The sequence below is a fragment of the Bombina bombina genome, chromosome 6 (assembly GCF_027579735.1).
Source record: "Bombina bombina isolate aBomBom1 chromosome 6, aBomBom1.pri, whole genome shotgun sequence".
Classification (NCBI taxonomy): domain Eukaryota; kingdom Metazoa; phylum Chordata; class Amphibia; order Anura; family Bombinatoridae; genus Bombina; species Bombina bombina.
In genome coordinates, this window is record NC_069504.1 from 1110666522 (window position 1) to 1110692067 (window position 25546).

The 25546-nt window shown below is 49.4% G+C and overlaps 1 protein-coding gene across 1 annotated transcript in view; it reads right to left on the reverse strand.

The window, feature by feature from the left end:
- LOC128664254 (patatin-like phospholipase domain-containing protein 2) overlaps positions 1-10968 on the reverse strand; it is a 61707-nt gene extending 50739 nt beyond the window's left edge. The window contains exon 1 of the mRNA XM_053719053.1: positions 10722-10968. Within this exon, the coding sequence (XP_053575028.1) occupies positions 10722-10908 (187 nt within the window). The 5' untranslated portion in view covers positions 10909-10968. The remainder of the gene's footprint in view (positions 1-10721) is intronic.
- Positions 10969-25546: the final 14578 nt, after the last annotated feature.

Here is a 25546-nt window from a genome sequence, read left to right on the forward strand (position 1 = left end):
GGCGCTCTACAAATAACTTAATTATTCACTTCTACCCCCTCCTCTCAACTATACATATTTAGGTCATTGAGCCTCTTTGTAGTTTATATTTTATTTATTTGTCGGTGAGATTACATTCTATGCACATTACTATGGACAGTAACCACACACACATAAACAAAACAACTGTGTTTAAATCTATTTACAACACAAACATAACGCAGATTAGGATTGGGGGAAGATGCTCCTCCTTAATTAACCATTGAGATCCTACCAGCAACTTCAGAAATGTAAACTTGTTAATTAAAAATAAAAAAAATAAAAAAAGTGTGTATCCTGAATGATCTAATGCACACTGCAGACAGCAATGAATGACCCTGCTCTGAAGTCACCATGGTAACAGCCCTAGTAAGGGCCACTGACCAGCAGTTACCTCTTACATATGGGGCTGGTAGTCACACGACCCACTAGTCATGCTCACTGCTGCGGTCCAATCACTGATCAGCTGTTTCTGATGACAAGTTACATCCTAGAAGGGTTTTAAAAAAGGGATTTGAAAGATTTACGTCACTCCCAGAACCCCTTCCAGTCAAAAGCACAGTATGCTAAAAGTCAATCAGCCTAGGAACTACAGCACGTCATTAAATGTGCGAGTGTGTCTGTACTGAAGCATCTGCCATTGTACTAACAGCCAGTCCAACGTGCAAGACAGAAAGCCCTGCCAAGAAGTTACCAACCGGCAACCAAAGCAACTTATAAAGGATAATCTAATGTACCCCAGATACACAAAGTCTCTATTTTTACCCCCAGATAACTCTTGTTCATCATATTTAATTTATTTTTATAGGACACAGAACAGTAGAAATATAGTTTATGACAAAAAAATTTGTTTTAAACCAACTGATTTTGCAACTGGGTTGAAAATAGCCAGTAAGATTAGTATAAGGTCACTGAATAAAGGATACATAAATATTCACCAATCACATGGTGTAACACGCTCATAAACTAATCTCAGCTGGGCAAATATGCAGAACAATCCCGGGGTGATCTGGCCAAAAACAAAAGTGAGGGATGTGGGTCAGATCACCCCAGGTCAACTCCACTTCTGCTGACAGGTCAGCTCACTGTTCTGAGCCAATAAGAATTCATGCCAGGAAGTTAAAATCTCTCAAGGAAATAATGGGAAACAAGCCAGACCAAAATAATCTCACTGCCAAATGAAATGGCTACAAACAGAAGCTTTTCAGTGTCACATCTGTCTCTCTCTCCATCCAGAATATTTAATAAAAATGCCAATACCTTAGACATCTGAATCTTTCTTCAGGAACTAACAAAACACCCGGACCTCAGAATATTTTACGCCCCTGTAGTTCTGTGGTGCACTGTGGGCTATTCCTTTGATGTGTAAAAGATACAATAATCCATAACTCCTGAATTGGAACAAAACACACAATAGATCTTATGTCTTGCCCTGTAACACTTGCCCTAATTTTCAAATATGCAACATTGCAGGCATTATAATATTTTACAGGGTAATAGCAGTAAAACAAACATGAAGGGTATTATCAAACCAATTGTAAGACTCATTTCAAAATGAACAGAAAAGTGCAGAATATAAACGAAAAGTAATTATCTGCACATAGAGTATAGCTTCAGACGCTCCTTGAAAACCCACCTATTCAGAGAGGCTTACCATCTCTGCTCCATCCCTCATCCCAACCAAACTAATAGATGAACTGCCTGACTCACTGCAGCAAATACAACTGATGTAACAAGCTACCCCAAACCTTATGTCTCTGCACCCTAAACCTATAGACTGTGAGCTCTCCGGAGCAGGGCCCTCTTCCTCCTGTACTAGATTTATTTAGTTTTGCTATGTTTTGTATTTTATCACAAATCCTTGTCATTGTATACCCCTATCATTATACCCAGCGCTTACGGAAATTGGCGGCGCTATACAAATAAAATTATAATAATAGAGCTTTGACATGTAAAGGGCGATTGTGCATTTCTGGTCTACAGATTGTTAGAAAGACGAAATACCAGAAGGCAGCGCGTCTACAATTTTACTCCAGGATCATTCTTTTTTTTGATTGATCTAAATTTCCATCCAAACACCCCAGTATGGCTATTTAAAAAAATCAAAGTCCAGCTTTGCAATACTCTTGTTGGCTCCTAAATTCAGATCAGCGTGTCAAGCCATCTGATAAAAAGGGAAAAAACGCTACAATATGACATAACACATTAACACTTTTTATTACTGCAATACTACTTGCCTATACCTGTATGTTTAGCCCTTGCGAAAGGGCTAAAAAAAAAACCATTAAAGTCAGCTGTGGTACAGCAATTCATGGAGTGGTCTGGAGCCGAACATAGCATCTGAGCCATATTTGTAAAGCAGCCAATCACCAGTTGTGCACAGTCCTAGATCATATCAGTGCACTGAATCTACACCGCCAACTTTACCTATGTGTTTAACACGACTCATTGTTGTCTGCAGAGTACTAAAAAAAATACAATGCTCTGCTAATGTATGTTGTGTAAGATAAATCGGTCTTGAATTCTTGTTATGAATTACACCCCAGTTGCTGAGGCCCAAAACCTAAAGCCGACATGTAGTAGAATTCACAATCACAATGACCAATCAGAATTTAAAAAAGTTTCAGTATACTCAATCAATTATTCCTGCAGGTTGTGGTGAGCAATCTTGCAGCTGCCTAGAGTCTACCAAATCTACCTACTGTACTTGCTGGCAAGATAATGGATTTCCTGTAATTAGGTGCTATAAACTATGACAGAAACCATGACAACTGAAAACAGCCAGTGGAATTCATGGCTTCCCTAAATGCCAAAAGAGTTGAAGCATATGACAGTAAAAATATACTTTTATGAAGAAGCCAAATAATCTCAGTTTAAAAGATACATTCTATGATTATGCATATACTGACAAATGCACCTAAGCTTATAGTATACAGCTTTCCCACACGACCAGGGATGAGTAATAATATCCAACACGAGTGACACAGTCTATACAGGTCAAACCGCAGTGTGCGATTGTTGTCTATGGGGGATTTTATCGGCAGATGAATCTTATTTTTGGGGGTAAAATAAGATACAGAACATTTTTCTGAACTGTATCATTTTTTAAAAAGGACACTATTAAAAAACTAATTTCTTTTTCATCAAGAGAATATTTTAAAATAAATTTACAGTGATTTTTTTCTTTCTGTTCCGAATAAAACTTTTTCTGAGAGAGTAGTGTAGATTAGCCTGTGATTAATACCTGGGTACATCATCATTCACCAGTATAAATTTAACATTAAAGGGACATTGTACACTAGATTTTTCTTTGCATAAATGTGTTGTAGATTATCCATTTATATAGCCCATCTGCGCGTGTTTTTTGTAAAAATGTAGAGTTCTGCTTATTTTAAATAACATTGTGCTGATTTTCAGACTCCTAACCAAGCAAAAATGTTTTAGATGTATACTGATGTCTACAGACTTCTTCTGTTTGTATAATGGGTCATATGCAGGGGAGGGTCTGCTCTCAGCCCCTTTCAGTGGGGTGTTCCAGACTAATCTCTGGAACAGTGCTTAATTGGGAGCTTCCTAAGTAATTTTTTAAAAGGTTTTATACTGGAATTTATATATCAGTATCTGTGCATAGTATTCTTTTATAGTAGTGTATATTACATGAAGTTAAATGAAAATTGGTGTATACTGTTTCCTTTAAATTTAAAACAGCTTTATCATGCAAAAATATATTCATCACGTTTCATTGATGGGTATTAAGTCCATTTACATCACTTTAACATTTCCGAACACAGAAAATCTTGAAGTAATTTAAAAAAAAGGACACAGTGAAATCCAAACAAATTATTCAGAAACAAAAATATTACCCTGCGTAAAAGTTAAAAAGTATATTTATGATGTTGGGAAGAGGAACGCTACAGCTATTGTGGCTTTATCTAAACCTTTTACCCTCTGCTCACATTTACATCTGGTCTTCCTACAAAACAAGACCATAAAACTATTCATAAGGAATTGCTCTCAGGCATACACTGTAGAATGAATTCAAATACCCAAAAGCAAATAGCAACCAAAGTTTACAGGAATGTGAAAACCGAAATTAAAGTTTCACAATTCAGATATAGCTAAAAACTGTAATCCTATAATCAAATACAGCTGTATTCATTGCTCAAGGGCACGTGCACGCTCTTGAGCCCTACCTCTAGAGCTACGGTTTGTTTTTTTATGTTTTTAATAATGTGGTTTGAGTCATAAAAGTATAATTTCTAGTTCCATGTCACTTTAAAGAAAGGTTAAAAAAAAGTGGTTTAAGGGACAGTCTAGTATAAATTAAGTTTTCATTATTCAGATAGGACTTTTAATTTTAATCAACTTTCAATTTACTTTTATCATCAGAATTTGCTTTTTTCTCTTGGTATTCTTAGTTTAAACTAAACCTAGGTAGGCTCATATGCTGATTTCTAAGCCTTTGAGGGCTGCCTCTTAGCACATGCTTTTTAAATCTCTTTTCAACACAAAGAGACAGAAAGTACACAGTGGGCCATATAGATAACACTGTGTTTCAGACACAGGGTTAATTTAAGATTTAGCACAACACAATGCTAAATGCAAGACAATAGATAATAAACAGTCACAGTCATGTGATCAGGGGGGCTGGAAGAAGGTTCCTAGATACAAGGTAATCACAGAGGTAAAAAGTATATTAATATAACTGTGTTGGTTATGCAAAACTGGGGAATGGGTAATAAAGGGATTATCTATCTTTTAAAACAATAACAGTTCTATGGTAGACTGTCCCTTTAAATGTAATTGTTTTGGATGAAAGAGATACTTGATTCCAACAAACTTTATTTTGGGGGTAAGACTCTCCATGTAGAACCTGGTATGAGGGATCCCATGGTGCGCGTGTGTAAATATATGACAAGATACCTGGCCTAATAAATGTGGCCAGCCTACCCCCTTACCCCAACATAAGTCATCTTTACGTTCTGTCCACAATAGCTCTAAAGTACCAAACTTTTCTCAAGAGATTTAAGCTATTTTGCCATAGCTGATATAGCCAGAACATGAGGGTAATACACTTAGATGCTACCACCTTGTATTTGTTATGATGCATGGAGTGCTATTTTATTATATATACTGATGCTAACTAACATGCACATCCAAACCTCAAAGAGTAGTGAATCACCCTATACCCTCATTGATGTACAACACTTCCTTACCAAGCATGGCATACCCATCCCACAGGGTACACATATCCCCTTTGAGTGCCCTACAGGGTGCCCTGCATCCCCTCAGTGCCCTACAGGGTGCCCTGCATCCCCTCAGTGCCCTACAGGGTGCCCTGCATCCCCTCAGTGCCCTACAGGGTGCCCTGCATCCCCTCAGTGCCCTACAGGGTGCCCTTCATCCCCTCAGTGCCCTACAGGGTGCCCTGCATCCCCTCAGTGCCCTACAGGGTGCCCTGCATCCCCTCAGTGCCCTACATCCACTCAGTGCCCTACAGGGTGCCCTACATCCCCTCAGTGCCCTACATCCCCTCAGTGCCCTACAGGGTGCCCTACAGGGTGCCCTGCATCCCCTCAGTGCCCTACAGGGTGCCCTGCATCCCCTCAGTGCCATACATCCCCTCTGCGTCCCCTCAGCGCCCTGCAGGGTGCCATGCGTCCCCTCAGCGCCCTGCAGGGTGCCATGCGTCCCCTCAGCGCCATACAGGGTGCCATGCGTCCCTCAGCGCCATACAGGGTGCCATGCGTCCCCCTCAGCGCCATACAGGGTGCCATGCGTCCCCTCAGCGCCCTACAGGGTGCCATACGTCCCCTCAGCGCCCTACAGGGTGCCATACGTCCCCTCAGCGCCATACAGGGTGCCTGCATCCCCTCAGCGCCCTACAGGGTGCCTGCATCCCCTCAGTGCCCTACAGGGTGCCTGCATCCCCTCAGTGCCCTACAGGGTGCCTGCATCCCCTCAGTGCCATACAGGGTGCCTGCATCCCCTCAGTGCCCTACAGGGTGCCTGCATCCCCTCAGTGCCCTACAGGGTGCCTGCATCCCCTCAGTGCCCTACAGGGTGCCTGCATCCCCTCAGTGCCCTACAGGGTGCCTGCATCCCCTCAGTGCCCTACAGGGTGCCTGCGTCCCCTCAGTGCCCTACAGGGTGCCATACGTCCCCTCAGTGCCCTACAGGGTGCCATACGTCCCCTCAGTGCCCTACAGGGTGCCATACGTCCCCTCAGTGCCCTACAGGGTGCCATACGTCCCCTCAGTGCCCTACAGGGTGCCATACGTCCCCTCAGTGCCCTACAGGGTGCCATAACGTCCCCTCAGTGCCCTACAGGGTGCCATACGTCCCCTCAGTGCCATACAGGGTGCCATACGTCCCCTCAGTGCCATACAGGGTGCCATACGTCCCCTCAGTGCCATACAGGGTGCCATACGTCCCCTCAGTGCCATACAGGGTGCCATACGTCCCCTCAGTGCCATACAGGGTGCCATACGTCCCCTCAGTGCCATACAGGGTGCCATACGTCCCCTCAGTGCCATACAGGGTGCCATACGTCCCCTCAGTGCCATACAGGGTGCCTGACTTCCCCTCAGTGCCATACAGGGTGCCTGCATCCCCTCAGTGCCATACAGGGTGCCTGCATCCCCTCAGTGCCCTACAGGGTGCCTGCATCCCCTCAGTGCCCTACAGGGTGCCTGCATCCCCTCAGTGCCCTACAGGGTGCCTGCATCCCCTCAGTGCCCTACAGGGTGCCTGCATCCCCTCAGTGCCCTACAGGGTGCCTGCATCCCCTCAGTGCCCTACAGGGTGCCTGCATCCCCTCAGTGCCCTACAGGGGTGCCATACGTCCCCTCAGTGCCCTACAGGGTGCCATACGTCCCCTCAGTGCCCTACAGGGTGCCATACGTCCCCTCAGTGCCCTACAGGGTGCCATACGTCCCCTCAGTGCCCTACAGGGTGCCATACGTCCCCTCAGTGCCCTACAGGGTGCCATACGTCCCCTCAGTGCCCTACAGGGTGCCATACGTCCCCTCAGTGCCCTACAGGGTGCCATACGTCCCCTCAGTGCCCTACAGGGTGCCATACGTCCCCTCAGTGCCCTACAGGGTGCCATACGTCCCCTCAGTGCCCTACAGGGTGCCATACGTCCCCTCAGTGCCCTACAGGGTGCCATACGTCCCCTCAGTGCCCTACAGGGTGCCATACGTCCCCTCAGTGCCCTACAGGGTGCCATACGTCCCCTCAGTGCCCTACAGGGTGCCATACGTCCCCTCAGTGCCCTACAGGGTGCCATACGTCCCCTCAGTGCCCTACAGGGTGCCATACGTCCCCTCAGTGCCATACAGGGTGCCATACGTCCCCTCAGTGCCATACAGGGTGCCATACGTCCCCTCAGTGCCATACAGGGTGCCTGCATCCCCTCAGTGCCATACAGGGTGCCTGCATCCCCTCAGTGCCATACAGGGTGCCTGCATCCCCTCAGTGCCATACAGGGTGCCTGCATCCCCTCAGTGCCATACAGGGTGCCTGCATCCCCTCAGTGCCATACAGGGTGCCTGCATCCCCTCAGTGCCATACAGGGTGCCTGCATCCCTCAGTGCCATACAGGGTGCCTGCATCCCCTCAGTGCCATACAGGGTGCCTGCATCCCCTCAGTGCCATACAGGGTGCCTGCATCCCCTCAGTGCCATACAGGGTGCCTGCATCCCCTCAGTGCCATACAGGGTGCCTGCATCCCCTCAGTGCCATACAGGGTGCCTGCATCCCCTCAGTGCCATACAGGGTGCCTGCATCCCCTCAGTGCCATACAGGGTGCCTGCATCCCCTCAGTGCCATACAGGGTGCCTGCATCCCCTCAGTGCCATACAGGGTGCATGCATTGCTCAAGGCACGTGCACGCTCTTGAGCCTACCTCAGTAGGAAAGAGCTATGTTTTGTTTGTTTTTAATAATGTGGTTTAAGTCATAAAAGTATAATTTCTAGTTCCATGTCACTTTAAAGAAAGGTTAAAAAAAAAAAAAAAAAGTGGTTTAAATGTAATTACACAGGCTCTATGACCCAACGCGTTTCATCCTACACAAAACAAGACTTTAACACAATTGAAAAAATGGCATGAACCAAGAACTATATTAGCAGACTTTGTTATTGTGCCAGAACCATTCCTAAGGTTTTTTTTTTTTTTTTTACATATATGACAAAACACATTTAAAAGGTTAAAAGCTGTTTTTGACAAGAAGTTATTCAGAGTAAAATAGCAGAAATACCACTAGAGATATTTAAGGCAAAGTTTGTGACAAACACGGAAGCACAGAGAGATCCTAGTAAATTGACAGACACAGCAATGCTATCTTCTCATCTGTTCAGTGACTGATGCCAAAACTCAGGCTTTTCAGAAACAACTAGGTTAATTAGATGCAAATGTGAATGTGTGAGAAAGGACATCCTATTGAACTGGTCCTTAATAATGCATTCTGCCTGCATATCAACAGTTCAAACATTAACCTATTCATGACCATGTCATATCAGCAAACAAGATCCCCTCTGGTTACTGTGTTCGTGACAGACAGAAAAAAGGGTCAGTGTATGGTAAAATAAAACATGTTACATATTCCCACTTCTGACACATACTGTGTGAAACAGATCTGCTCAACATATAGAGAAACTGAAGAATGTCCTACACCCCCCCCCCCCCCCACACACACACACACACCAAACAAGTAAAAAAATCGCTAACTGCACAGAATAATAGCTTCAGCAATCAGAAAATCCATTGAATTAACAAGTGGAATATTTAAATGTGTACAATCTTTGCATAACCAAGGTGTAACACCCCACCCAATTCCTAATCTGTTTTGGATGAAAGAGATACTTGATGCCAACAAACTTTATTTTGGGCTAAGACTCTCCATGTAGAACCTGGTATGGGGGATCCCATGGTGCACGTGTGTAAATATATATAAGATACCTGGCCTAATAAATGTGTCGGTCTACCCCCTTACCCCAACATAAGTCATCTTTACGTTCTGTCCACAATAGCTCTAAAGTAACAAACCTTTCTCAAAAGAGATTTGAGCTATCCTGCCATAGCTGATATAGCCAGAACTTGTGGGTAATACACTTAGATGCTACCACCTTGTATTTGTTATGACGCATGGAGTGCTATTTTATTATATATACTGATGCTAACTAACATGCACACCCAAACCTCAAAGAGTAGTGAATCACCCTATACCCTCATTGATGTTCAACACTTCCTTACCAAGCATGGCATACCCATCCCACAGGGTACACATATCGCCTCTGAGTGCCATACAGGGTGCCCTACATCCCCTCTAAATGCCAAACAGGGTGCCCTACTTCCCCTCTGAGTGCCATACAGGGTGCCATACAGGGTGCCCACGTCCCCTCTCAATTGCATACAGGATGCCCTACATCCCCTCTGAGTGCCATACAGGGGTGCCCTACTTCTCCTCTGAGTGCCATACAGGGTGCCCCCTCTGAGTGCCATACAGGGTGCCCACGTCACCTCTCAATTGCATACAGGGTGCCCTACATCCCCTCTGAGTGCCAAACAGGGTGCCCCCTCTTAGTTCCATACAGGGTGCCCTACATCCCCTCTGAATTGCATACAGGGTGCCCTACATCCCCTCAGTGCCATACAGGGTGCCCGCGTCCCCTCAGTGCCATACAGGGTGCCCCGCGTCCCCTCAGTGCCATACAGGGTGCCCGCGTCCCCCTCAGTGCCATACAGGGTGCCCGCGTCCCCCTCAGTGCCATACAGGGTGCCCGCGTCCCCTCAGTGCCATACAGGGTGCCCGCGTCCCCTCAGTGCCCTACAGGGTGCCCGCGTCCACTCAGTGCCATACAGGGTGCCCACATCCCCTCAGTGCCATACACGGTGTATACATCCGCTCAGTGCCATACAGGGTGCATACATCCCCTCAGTGCCATACAGGGTGCCCACATCCCCTCAGTGCCATACACGGTGTATACATCCGCTCAGTGCCATACAGGGTGCCCACATACCTTCAGTGCCATACAGGGTGCATACATCCCCTCAGTGCCATACAGGGTGCCCACATCCCCTCAGTGCTATACAGGGTGCATATATCCCCTCAGTGCCATACAGGGTGCCCACATCCCCTCAGTGCCATACAGGGTGCCCACATCCCCTCAGTGCCATACAGGGTGCCCACATCCCCTCAGTGCCATACAGGGGGCCCACATCCCCTCAGTGCCATACAGGGTGCCCACATCCCCTCAGTGCCATACAGGGTGCCCACATCCCCTCAGTGCCATACAGGGTGCCCACATCCCCTCAGTGCCATACAGGGTGCCTACATCCCCTCAGTGCCATACAGGGTGCCCACATCCCCTCAGTGCCATACAGGGTGCCCACATCCCCTCAGTGCCATACATCCCCTCAGTGCCATACAGGGTGCCCACATCCCCTCAGTGCCATACAGGGTGCATACATCCCCTCAGTGCCATACAGGGTGCCCACATCCCCTCAGTGCCATACAGGGTGCCCACATCCCCTCAGTGCCATACAGGGTGCATACATCCCCTCAGTGCCATACAGGGTGCATACATCCCCTCAGTGCCATAAAGGCTGCCCACATCCCCTCAGTGCCATAAAGGCTGCCCTATAATCACAACCAACAGCGCGTAATCACACTCCCTTCGGAGCCCTCCAAATCACTCACCAAGAGAGCAGCCACACACCAGAGCGGCAGCATTTAGGGCACCCGCCGAAGCTCCGTAGATCTTGCGGGCATCAGAGAGCAGCCGCGGAGCCCGCTCCTGCAGACAGCTGGACACCCCCACATGATACACCCCGAGGAACCCGCAGCCCGCGAAGGAAACGTTCCAGCCGCGCTCCAGGTCAAACATGATGGGAAACTGCAGAGCGAGGAGCTGGAGGAACGCGGCTGTCAGCGGGATGTCACACACCGACAGCTAGAGACCGCCTGCAGAGGAGTTAAAAGGACAAATCATATGACAACGCTTGCAACGCCCACACCAGTGACGTCACGACCAATCACGGCACACCTGGGCCCCTTTAGGTTTAGAATTGGGCGGAGCGTTCTGTGGTCGTGACACATCTGATTCTGTTGTCATTTATCCCCCTCTGTATCCGATATATCAGATTCATTTCACTATCTCCCTGTTGCTCTCTCTACACTGACCCAGATTCATTACACTATCTCCTGCTGCTCTCTCTACACCGCCCCAGATTCATTACACTATCTCCTGCTGCTCTCTTTACACCGCCCCAGATTCATTACACTATCTCCCTGTTGCTCTCTCTACACCGCCCCAGATTCATTACACTATCTCCTGCTGCTCTCTTTACACCGCCCCAGATTCATTACACTATCTCCCTGTTGCTCTCTCTACACAGCCCCAGATTCATTACACTATCTCCTGCTGCTCTCTTTACACCGCCCCAGATTCATTACACTATCTCCCTGCTGCTCTCTTTACACTGCCCCAGATTCATTACACTATCTCCTGCTGCTCTCTTTACACCGCCCCAGATTCATTACACTATCTCCTGCTGCTCTCTTTACACCGCCCCAGATTAAATTCACTATCTCCCTGTTGCTCTCTCTACACCGCCCCAGATTCATTACACTATCTCCTGCTGCTCTCTCTACGCCGCCCCAGATTCATTACACTATCTCCCTGGTGCTCTCTCTACACCGCCCCAGATTCATTACAACATCTCCCTGCTGCTCTCTCTACACCGCCCCAGATTCATTACACCATCTCCCTGCTGCTCTCTATACAACCAGCCCCAGATTCATTACACCATCTCCCTGCTGCTCCCTCTACACACTGCCCCAGATTCATTACACCATCTCCCTGCTGCTCTCTCTACACCGCCCCAGATTCATTACACCATCTCCTGCTGCTCTCTCTACACACAGCCCCATATTCATTACATCATCTCCCTGTTGCTCTCTCTTCACACAGCCCCAGATTCATTTCACCATCTCCCTGCTGCTCTCTCTACACACAGCCCCAGATTCATTACACCATCTCCCTGCTGCTCTCTGTTCTGTCTACACCACCCCAGATTCATTACACCATCTCCCTGCTGCTCTCTCTACAGTCTACACCACCCCAGATTCATTACACCATCTCCCTGCTTCTCTCTCTACACCGCCCCAGATTCATTACACCATCACTCTGCTGCTCTCTTCACCGCCCCAGATTCATTACACCATCTCCCTTCTGCTCTCTATACAACCAGCCCCAGATTCATTACACCATCTCCCTGCTGCTCTCTCTACTCACTGCCCCAGATTCATTACACCATCTCCCTGCTGCTCTCTCTACACCGCCCCAGATTCATTACACCATCTCCCTGCTGCTCTCTCTACACACAGCCCCATATTCATTACACCATCTCCCTGTTGCTCTCTCTTCACACAGCCCCAGATTCATTTCACCATCTCCCTGCTGCTCTCTCTACACACAGCCCCAGATTCATTACACCATCTCCCTGCTGCTCTCTCTACAGTCTACACCACCCCAGATTCATTACACCATCTCCCTGCTGCTCTCTCTACAGTCTACACCACCCCAGATTCATTACACCCATCTCCCTGCTCTCTCTCATACACCGCCCCAGATTCATTACACCATCTCCCTGCTGCTCTCTCTACACCGACCCAGATTCATTACACTATCTCCTGCTGCTCTCTCTACACCGCCCCAGATTCATTACACTATCTTCTGCTGCTCTCTTTACACCGCCCCAGATTCATTACACTATCTCCCTGTTGCTCTCTCTACACCGCCCCAGATTCATTACACTATCTCCTGCTGCTCTTTTTACACCGCCCCAGATTCATTACACTATCTCCCTGTTGCTCTCTCTACACACCGCCCCAGATTCATTACACTATCTCCTGCTGCTCTCTTTACACCGCCCCAGATTCATTACACTATCTCCCTGCTGCTCTCTTTACACTGCCCCAGATTCATTACACCATCTCCCTGCTGCTCTCTCTACACCGCCCCAGATTCATTACACCATCTCCCTGCTGCTCTCTCTACACCGCCCCCAGATTCATTACACCATCTCCCTGCTGCTCTCTATACAACCAGCCCCAGATTCATTACACCATCTCCCTGCTGCTCCCTCTACACACTGCCCCAGATTCATTACACCATCTCCCTGCTGCTCTCTCTACACCGCCCCAGATTCATTACACCATCTCCCTGCTGCTCTCTCTACACACAGCCCCATATTCATTACACCATCTCCCTGTTGCTCTCTCTTCAAACAGCCCCAGATTCATTTCACCATCTCCTGCTGCTCTCTCTACACACAGCCCCAGATTCATTACACCATCTCCCTGCTGCTCTCTCTACAGTCTACACCACCCCAGATTCATTACACCATCTCCCTGCATGCTCTCTCTACAGTCTACCACCACCCCAGATTCATTACACCATCTCCCTGCTTCTCTCTCTACACCGCCCCAGATTCATTACACCATCTCCCTGCTGCTCTCTCTACACCCAGGCCCAGATTCATTACACCATCTCCCTGCTGCTCTCTCTACACACAGCCCTAGATTCATTACACCATCTCCCTGCTCCTCTCTCTACACACGGCCCCAGATGCATTACACCATCTCCCTGCTGCTCTTTCTACACACAGCCCCAGATTCATTACACCATCTCCCTGCTGCTCTCTCTACACCGCCCCAGATTCATTACACCATCTCACTGCTGCTCTCTATACAACCAGCCCTAGATTCATTACACCATCTCCCTGCTGCTCCCTCTACACACTGCCCCAGATTCATTACACCATCTCCCTGCTGCTCTCTCTACACCGCCCCCGATTCATTGCACCATCTCCCTGCTGCTCTCTCTACACACAGCCCCATATTCATTACACAATCTCCCTGTTGCTCTCTCTTCACACAGCCCCAGATTCATTTCACCATCTCCATGCTGCTCTCTCTACACACAGCCCCAGATTCATTACACCATCTCCCTGCTGCTCTCTCTACAGTCTACACCACCCCAGATTCATTACACCATCTCCCTGCTGCTCTCTCTACAGTCTACACCACCCCAGATTCATTACACCATCTCCCTGCTTCTCTCTCTAACCGCCCAGATTCATTACACCATCTCCCTGCTGCTCTCTCTACACCCAGGACCCAGATTCATTACACCATCTCCCTGCTGCTCTCTCTACACACAGCCCTAGATTCATTACACCATCTCCCTGCTGCTTTCTCTACATGTCCCAGATTCATTACAACCATCTCCCTGCTGCTCTCTCTACACCGCCCCAGATCATTACACCATCTCCCTGCTGCTCTCTTCACCGCCGCAGATTCATTACACTACCTCCCTGATGCACTCTACACACTGCCCCAGATTCATTACACCATCTCCCTGCTGCTCTCTACTACACACTGCCCCAGATTCATTACACCATCTCCCTGCTGCTCTCTTCACCGCCCCAGATTCATTACACCATCTCCCTGCTGCCCTCTCTACACACCGCCCCAGATTCATTACACCATCTCCCTGCTGCTCTCTTCTCTGCCCCAGATTCATTACACCATCTCCCTGCTCGCTCTGTCTACACCGCCCCCAGATTCAATTCAACCATCTCCCTGCTGCTCTTATACACCGCCCCAGATTCATTACAATCTCCTGCTGCTCTCTCTTCACCGCCCCAGATTCATTTCACCATCTCTCTGCTGCTCTCTCTACATCCCCAGATTCATTTCACCATCTCTCTGCTGCTCTCTCTACACTCGCCCCAGATTCATTTACACCATCTCTCTGCTGCTCTCTTCACCACCTCAGATTCATTACACCATCTCCCTGCTGCTCTCTCTACACACAGCCCCAAATTCATTTCAATATCTCCCTGCTGCTCTCTCTACTACACCGCCCCAGATTCATTACACCATCTCCCTGCTGCTCTCTCTACACCTCCTCAGATTCATTACACCATCTCCCTGACTGCTCGCTCTACAACCGCCCCAGATTCATTACACCATCTCCTGCTGCTCTCTTTACACCTCCTCAGATTCATTTACACCATCTCCTTGCTGCTCTCTCTACACCGCCCCAGATTCATTACACCATCTCCCTGCTGCTCTCTCTAAACACTGCCCCAGATTCATTACACCATCTCCCTGCTGCTCTCTCTACACCACCCCAGATTCATTACACATCTCCTTGCTGCTCTCTCTACACCGCCCAATATTCATTACACCATCTCCCTGCTGCTTTCTTCACCGCCCCAGATTCATTACACCATCACCCTGCTGCTCTCTTCACCGCCCCAGATTCATTACACCATCTCTCTGCTGCTCTCTCTACACCGCCCCAGATTCATTACACCATCTCCCTGCTGCTCTCTCTACACACAGCCCCAGATTCATTACACCATCTCCCTGCTGCTCTCTTCACCGCCCCAGATTCATTACACCATCTCCCTGCTGCTCTCTTCACCGACCCATATTGATTACACTATCTCTCTGCTGCTCTCTCTACACCGCCCCAGATTCATTACACCATCTCCCTGCTGCTCCTCTCTACACACTGCCCGAGATTCAATACACCATTTCCCTGCTGCTCTCCTCTACACACCACCCCAGATTCATTTGACCATCTCCCCTGGCTGCTCTCTGTACACAATGCCCAGATTCATTTCACGTCTCCCTGCTGCTCTCTCTACACCGCCCCAGATTAATTTTACCATCTCCTTACTGCTCTCTTCACCGCCCCAGATTCATTACACAGACTCCCTTCTCCCTGCTAGCACTCTCTACACCGCCCCAGATTCATTACACCTTCTCACTGCTGCTCTCTCTACACACTGCCCCAGATTCATTAAACCAACTCCCTGCTGCTCTCTCTTTCCCGGCCCCAAGATTAATTTCACCATCACTCTGCTGCTCTCATTCCACTGCCCCAGATTCATTACACCATCTCCTTGCTGCTCTCTTCCCGGCCCCAGATTAATTTCACCATCACTCTGCTGCTCTCTTCATGGCCCCAGATTCATTACACCATCTCCCTGCTGCTCTCTCTACACCGCCCCAGATTAATTTTACCATCTCCTTACTGCTCTCTTCACCGCCCCAGATTCATTACACTGCCTCCCTTCTCCCTGCTGCACTCTCTACACCGCCCCAGATCATTACACCATCTCCCTGCTGCTCTCTCTACACACTGCCCCAGATTCATTAAACCAACTCCCTGCTGCTCTCTCTACACACAGCCCCAGATTCATTACACCATCTCCCTGCTGCTCTCTTCACCGCCCCAGATTCATTACACCATCTCCCTGCTGCTCTCTCTACACACTGCCCCAGATTCATTACACCATCTCCCTGCTGCTCTCTCTACACCGCCTCAGATTCATTACACCATCTCCTTGCTGCTCTCTCTACACCACCCCAGATTCATTACACTATCTCCTGTTGCTCTCTCTACACCGCCCCAGATTCATTACACTATCTCCTGCTGCTCTTTTTACACCGCCCCAGATTCATTACACTATCTCCCTGTTGCTCTCTCTACACCCGCCCCAGATTCATTACACTATCTCCTGCTGCTCTCTTTACACCGCCCCAGATTCATTACACTATCTCCCTGCTGCTCTCTTTACACTGCCCCCAGATTCATTACACTATCTCGCTGCTGCTCTCTCTACACCGACCCCCAGATTCATTACACCATCTCCCTGCTGCTCTCTCTCACACCGCCCCAGATTCATTACACCATCTCCCCTGCTGCTCTCTATACAACCAGCCCCAGATTCATTACACCATCTCCCTGCTGCTCCCTCTACACACTGCCCCAGATTCATTACACCATCTCCCTGCTGCTCCTCTCTACACCGCCCCAGATTCATTAACACCATCTCCCTGCTGCTCTCTCTACACACAGCCCCATATTCTTTACACCATCTCCCTGTTGCTCTCTCACACAGCCCCAGATTCATTTCACCATCTCCATGCTGCTCTCTCTACACACAGCCCCAGATTCATTACCAACCATCTCCCTGCTGCTCTCTCTACAGTCTACACCACCCCAGATTCATTACACCATCTCCCTGCTGCTCTCTCTACAGTCTACAACCACCCCAGATTCATTACACCATCTCCCTGCTTCTCTCTCTACACCGCCCCAGATTCATTACACCATCTCCCTGCTGCTCTCTCTACACCCAGGCCCAGATTCATTACACCATCTCCCTGCTGCTCTCTCTACACACAGCCCTAGATTCATTACACCATCTCCCTGCTCCTCTCTCTACACACGGCCCCAGATGCATTACACCATCTCCCTGCTGCTCTTTCTACACACAGCCCCAGATTCATTACACCATCTCCCTGCTGCTCTCTCTTCACCGCCCCAGATTCATTACACCATCTCACTGCTGCTCTCTATACAACCAGCCCTAGATTCATTACACCATCTCCCTGCTGCTCCCTCTACACACTGCCCCAGATTCATTACACCATCTCCCTGCTGCTCTCTCTACACCGCCCCTGATTCATTACACCATCTCCCTGCTGCTCTCTCTACACACAGCCCCATATTCATTACACCATCTCCCTGTTGCTCTCTCTTCACACAGCCCCAGATTCATTTCACCATTCTCCATTGCTGCTCTCTCTACACACAGCCCCAGATTCATTACACCATCTCCCTGCTGCTCTCTCTACAGTCTACACCAACCCAGATTCATTACACCATCTCCCTGCTGCTCTCTCTACAAGTCTACACCACCCCCAGATTCATTACACCATCTCCCTGCTTCTCTCCTCTACACCGCCCCAGATTCATTACACCATCTCCCTGCTGCTCTCTTCTACACCCAGGCCCAGATTCATTACACCATCTCCCTGCTGCTCTCTCTACTACACAAGCCCTAGATTCATTACACCCATCTCCCGCTTCCTCTCTCTAACAACACAGGCTGCCCAGATTCATTACACCATCTCCCTGCTGCTTTCTTCTACAAGGTCCCAGTTCATTACACCATCTCCCTGCTGCCTCTCTCTACAACCGCCCCAGATTCATTACACCATCTCCCTGCTGCTCTCTTCACCGCCCCAGATTCATTACACTACCTCCCTGAATGCACTCTACACTGCCCCAGATTCATTACACCATCTCCCTGCTGCTCTCTCTACACACTTCCCCAGATTAATTACACCATCTCCCTGCTGCCTCTCTTCACCCGCCCCAGATTCATTACACCATCTCCTGCTTGCCCTCTCTACACACCGCCCCAGATTCATTACACCATCTCCCTGCTGCTCTCTTCACTGCCCCAGATTCATTACACCATCTCCCTGCTGCTCTGTCTACACCGCCCCAGATTCAATTCACCATCTCCCTGCTGCTCTCTATACACCGCCCCAGATTCATTACAATCTCCCTGCTGCTCTCTTCACCGCCCCAGATTCTTTTCACCATCTCTCTGCTGCTCTCTCTACATCCCCAGATTCATTTCACCATCTCTCTGCTGCTCTCTCTACACCGCCCCAGATTCATTACACCATCTCTCTGCTGCTCTCTTCACCACCTCAGATTCATTACACCATCTCCCTGCTGCTCTCTCTACACACAGCCCCAAATTCATTTCAATATCTCCCTGCTGCTCTCTCTCGTCCACCGCCCCAGATTCATTACACCATCTCCCTGCGCTCTCTCTCTACACCTCCTCAGATTCATTACCCATCTCCCTGCCTGCTCGCTCTACTACCGCCCCCAGATTCATTACACCATCTCCCTGCTGCTCTCTTTACACCCTCCTCAGATTCATCACACCATCTCCTTGCTGCTCTCTCTACACCGCCCCAGATTCATTAAACCAACTCCCTGCTGCTCTCTCTAAACACCTGCCCCAGATTCATTACACCAATCTCCCTGCTGCTCTCTCTACACACCCCAGATTCATTACACATCTCCTTGGCTGCTCTCTATACACCGCCAATATTCATTACATTGCTCTCTTCCCGGCCCCAGATTAATTTCACCTCACTCTGCTGCTCTCTTCACTGCCCCAGATTCATTACACCCATCTCCTTGCTGCTCTCTTCCCGGCCCCAGATTAATTTCACCATCACTCGGCTGCTGCTCTTCATGGCCCCAGATTCATTACAACCATCTCCCTGCTGCTCTCTCTACACCGCCCCAGATTCATTTCAACGTCCTCCCTGCTGCTCTCTCTACACCGCCCCAGATTAATTTTACCATCTCCTTACTGCTCTCTTCACCGCCCCAGATTCATTACACTGCCTCCCTTCTCCCTGCTGCACTCTCTACACCGCCCCAGATTCATTACACCATCTCCCTGCTGCTCTCTCTACACACTGCCCCAGATTCATTAAACCAACTCCCTGCTGCTCTCTCTACACACAGCCCCAGATTCATTACACCATCTCCCTGCTGCTCTCTCTACACCGCCCCAGATTCATTACACCATCTCCCTGCTGCTCGCTCTACACCGCCCCAGATTCATTACACCATCTCCCTGCTGCTCTCTCTACACCTCCTCAGATTCATTACACCATCTCCCTTGCTTGCTCTCTCTACACCACCCCAGATTCATTACACATCTCCCTGTGCTCTCTCTACACCCGCCCCAGATTCTTACACTATCTCCTGCTGCTCTTTTTACAACCGCCCCAGATTCATTACACTATCTCCCTGTTGCTCTCCTCTACACCGCCCCAGATTCATTACACTATCTCCTGCTGCTCTCTCTACACCGCCCCAGATTCATTACACCATCTCCCTGCTGCTCTCTTTACACTGCCCCAGATTCATTACACTATCTCGCTGCTGCTCTCTCTACACCGCCCCAGATTCATTACACCATCTCCCTGCTGCTCTCTCTACACCGCCCCAGATTCATTACACCATCTCCCTTCTGCTCTCTATACAACCAGCCCCAGATTCATTACACCATCTCCCTGCTGCTCGCTCTACACCGCCCCAGATTCATTACACTACCTCCCTGATGCACTCTACACTGCCCCAGATTCATTACACCATCTCCCTGCTGCTCTCTTTACACTGCCCCAGATTCATTACACTATCTCGCTGCTGCTCTCTCTACACCGCCCCAGATTCATTACACCATCTCCCTGCTGCTCTCTCTAACCACCGCCCCAGATTCATTACACCATCTCCCTTCTGCTCTCTATACAACCAGCCCCAGATTCATTACACCATCTCCCTGCTGCTCTCTTCACCGCCCCAGATTCATTACACTACCTCCCTGATGCACTCTACACTGCCCCAGATTCATTACACTATCTCCTTGCTGCTCTCTATACACCGCCCAATATTCATTACATTGCTCTCTTCCCGGCCCCAGATTAATTTCACCATCACTCTGCTGCTCTCTTCACTGCCCCAGATTCATTACACCATCTCCTTGCTGCTCTCTTCCCGGCCCCAGATTAATTTCACCATCACTCTGCTGCTCTCTTCATGGCCCCAGATTCATTACACCATCTCCCTGCTGCTCTCTCTACACCGCCCCAGATTCATTTCAACGTCTCCCTGCTGCTCTCTCTACAACCCGCCCCAGATTAATTTTACCATCTCCTTACTGCTCTCTTCACCGCCCCAGATTCATTACACTGCCTCCCTTCTCCCTGCTGCACTCTCTACACCGCCCCAGATTCATTACACCATCTCCCTGCTGCTCTCTTCACTGCCCCAGATTCATTAAACCAACTCCCTGCTGCTCTCTCTACACACAGCCCCAGATTCATTACACCATCTCCCTGCTGCTCTCTTCACCGCCCCAGATTCATTACACCATCTCCCTGCTGCTCGCTCTACACCGCCCCAGATTCATTACACCATCTCCCTGCTGCTCTCTCTACACCGCCTCAGATTCATTACACCATCTCCTTGCTGCTCTCTCTACACCACCCCAGATTCATTACACTATCTCCCTGTTGCTCTCTCTACACCGCCCCAGATTCATTACACTATCTCCTGCTGCTCTTTTTACACCGCCCCAGATTCATTACACTATCTCCCTGTTGCTCTCTCTACACCGCCCCAGATTCATTACACTATCTCCTGCTGCTCTCTTTACACCGCCCCAGATTCATTACACTATCTCCCTGCTGCTCTCTTTACACTGCCCCAGATTCATTACACTATCTCGCTGCTGCTCTCTCTACACCGCCCCAGATTCATTACACCATCTCCCTGCTGCTCTCTCTACACCGCCCCAGATTCATTACACCATCTCCCTTCTGCTCTCTATACAACCAGCCCCAGATTCATTACACCATCTCCCTGCTGCTCTCTTCACCGCCCCAGATTCATTACACTACCTCCCTGATGCACTCTACACTGCCCCAGATTCATTACACCATCTCCCTGCTGCTCTCTCTACACACTGCCCCAGATTAATTACACCATCTCCCTGCTGCTCTCTTCACCGCCCCAGATTCATTACACCATCTCCCTGCTGCCCTCTCTACACACCGCCCCAGATTCATTACACCATCTCCCTGCTGCTCTCTTCACTGCCCCAGATTCATTACACCATCTCCCTGCTGCTCTGTCTACACCGCCCCCAGATTCAATTCACCATCTCCCTGCTGCTCTCTATACACCGCCCCAGATTCATTAAATCTCCCTGCTGCTCTCTCTCAACCGCCCCAGATTCATTTCACCATCTCTCTGCTGCTCTCTCTACATCCCCAGATTAATTTCACAATCTCTCTGCTGCTCTCTCTACACCGCCCCAGATTCATTACACCATCTCTCTGCTGCTCTCTTCACCACCTCAGATTCATTACACCATCTCCCTGCTGCTCTCTCTACACACAGCCCCAAATTCATTTCAATATCTCCCTGCTGCTCTCTCTACACCGCCCCAGATTCATTACACCATCTCCCTGCTGCTCTCTCTACACCGCCCCAGATTCATTACACCATCTCCCTGCTGCTCTCTTTACACCGCCCCAGATTCATTACACCATCTCCCTGCTGCTCTCTCTACACCGCCCCAGATTCATTACACCATCTCCCTGCTGCTCTCTCTAAACACTGCCCCAGATTCATTACACCATCTCCCTGCTGCTCTCTCTACACCACCCCAGACTCATTACACATCTCCTTGCTGCTCTCTATACACCGCCCAATATTCATTACACACCATCTCCCTGCTGCTTTCTTTACCGCCCCAGATTCATTACACCATCACCCTGCTGCTCTCTTCACCGCCCCAGATTCATTATACCATCTCTCTGCTGCTCTCTCTACACCGCCCCATATTCATTACACCATCTCCCTGCTGCTCTCTCTACACCGCCCCAGATTCATTACACCATCACCCTGCTGCTCTCTTCACCGCCCCAGATTCATTACACCATCTCTCTGCTGCTCTCTCTACACACGGCCCCAGACTCATTACACCATCTCCCTGCTGCTCTCTTCAGTGCCCCAGATTCATAAAACCAACTCCCTGCTGCTCTCTCTACACACAGCCCCAGATTCATTACACCATCTCCCTGCTGCTCTCTCTACACTGCCCCAGATTCATTACACCATCTCCCTGCTGCTCTCTTCACCGACCCATATTGATTACACTCTCTCTGCTGCTCTCTCTACACCGCCCAGATTCATTACACCATCTCCCTGCTGCTCTCTCTACACACAGCCCCAGATTCATTACACCATCTCCCTGCTGCTCTCTCTACACCGCCCCAGATTCATTACACCATCTCCCTGCTGCTCTCTTCACCGACCCATATTGATTACACTATCTCTCTGCTGCTCTCTCTACACCGCCCCAGATTCATTACACCATCTCCCTGCTGCTCTCTCTACACACTGCCCGTGATTCAATACACCATTTCCCTGCTGCTCTCTCTACACACCACCCCAGATTCATTTGACCATCTCCCTGCTGCTCTCTCTACACACTGCCCCCAAATTCATTACACCATCTCCCTGCTGCTCTCTCTACACAATGCCCCAGATTCATTTCAACGTCTCCCTGCTGCTCTCTCTACACCGCCCCAGATTAATTTTACCATCTCCTTACTGCTCTCTTCACCGCCCCAGATTCATTACACAGCCTCCCTTCTCCCTGCTGCACTCTCTACACCGCCCCAGATTCATTACACCTTCTCACTGCTGCTCTCTCTACACACTGCCCCCAGATTCATTAAACCAACTCCTGCTGCTCTCTTCCCGGCCCCATATTAATTTCACCATCACTCTGCTGCTCTCTTCACTGCCCCAGATTCATTACACCATCTCCTTGCTGCTCTCTTCCCGGCCCCAGATTAATTTCACCATCACTCTGCTGCTCTCTTCATGGCCCCAGATTCATTACACCATCTCCCTGCTGCTCTCTCTACACCGCCCCAGATTCATTTCAACGTCTCCTGATGCTCTCTCTACACCGCCCCAGATTTAATTTTACCATCTCCTTACTGCTCTCTTCACCGCCCCAGATCATTACACTGCCTCCCTTCTCCCTGCTGCTCTCTCTACACCGCCCCAGATTCATTACACCATCTCCCTGCTGCTCTCTCTACACACTGCCCCAGATTCATTAAACCAACTCCCTGCTGCTCTCTCTACACACAGCCCCAGATTCATTACACCATCTCCTGCTGCTCTCTTCACCGCCACCAGATTCATTACACCATCTCCCTGCTGCTCGCTCTACACCGCCCCAGATTCATTTACACCATCTCCCTGCTGCTCTCTCTACACCTCCTCAGATTCATTACACCATCTCCTTGCTGCTCTCTCTACACCACCCCAGATTCATTACACCATCTCCCTGCTGCTCTCTCTACACCGCCCCATATTCATTACACATCTCCCTGCTGCTTTCTTCACCCAGCCACAGATTCATTACACCATCACCCCTGCTGCTCTCTTCACTGCCCAGATTCATTACACCATCTCTCTGCTGCTCTCTCTACATGCAGCCCCAGATTCATTACACCATCCCCCTGCTGCTCCTCTTCTACACCGCCCCATATTCATTACACCATCTCCCTGCTGCTTTCTTCACCGCCCCAGATTCATTACACCATCTCCCTGCTGCTCCTCTCACCGCCCCAGATTCATTACACCATCTCTCTGCTGCTCTCTCTACATACAGCCCCAGATTCATTACACCACTCCCTGCTGCTCTCTCTACACACAGCCCAGATTCAATTACACCATCTCCCTGCTGCTCTCTTCTCCGGCCCAAGATCCATAAAACCATCTCCCTGCTGGTCTCTCTACACCCCCAGATTAATTTCACCATCTCTCTGCTGCTTTCTTTACACCCCCAGATTCATTTCACCATCTCTCTGCTGCTCTCTCTACACGCCCCAGATTCATTACACCATCTCTCTGCTGCTCTCTTCACGCCCCAGATTCATTACACCCATCTCCCTGCTGCTCGCTCTACACCGCCCCAGATTCATTACACCATCTCCCTGCTGCTCTCTCTACACCGCCTCAGATTCATTACACCATCTCCTTGCTGCTCTCTCTACACCACCCCAGATTCATTACACTATCTCCCTGTTGCTCTCTCTACACCGCCCCAGATTCATTACACTATCTCCTGCTGCTCTTTTTACACCGCCCCAGATTCATTACACTATCTCCCTGTTGCTCTCTCTACACCGCCCCCAGATTCATTACACTATCTCCTGCTGCTCTCTCTACACCGCCCCAGATTCATTACACTATCTCCCTGCTGCTCTCTTTACACTGCCCCAGATTCATTACACTATCTCGCTGCTGCTCTCTCTACACCGCCCCAGATTCATTACACCATCTCCCTGCTGCTCTCTCTACACCGCCCCAGATTCATTACACCATCTCCCTTCTGCTCTCTATACAACCAGCCCCAGATTCATTACACCATCTCCCTGCTGCTCTCTTCACCGCCCCAGATTCATTACACTACCTCCCTGATGCACTCTACACTGCCCCAGATTCATTACACCATCTCCCTGCTGCTCTCTCTACACACTGCCCCAGATTAATTACACCATCTCCCTGCTGCTCTCTTCACCGCCCCAGATTCATTACACCATCTCCCTGCTGCCCTCTCTACACACCGCCCCAGATTCATTACACCATCTCCCTGCTGCTCTCTTCACTGCCCCAGATTCATTACACCATCTCCCTGCTGCTCTGTCTACACCGCCCCAGATTCAATTCACCATCTCCCTGCTGCTCTCTATACACCGCCCCAGATTCATTACAATCTCCCTGCTGCTCTCTTCACCGCCCCAGATTCATTTCACCATCTCTCTGCTGCTCTCTCTACATCCCCAGATTAATTTCACCATCTCTCTGCTGCTCTCTCTACACCGCCCCAGATTCATTACACCATCTCTCTGCTGCTCTCTTCACCACCTCAGATTCATTACACCATCTCCCTGCTGCTCTCTCTACACACAGCCCCAAATTCATTTCAATATCTCCCTGCTGCTCTCTCTACACCGCCCCAGATTCA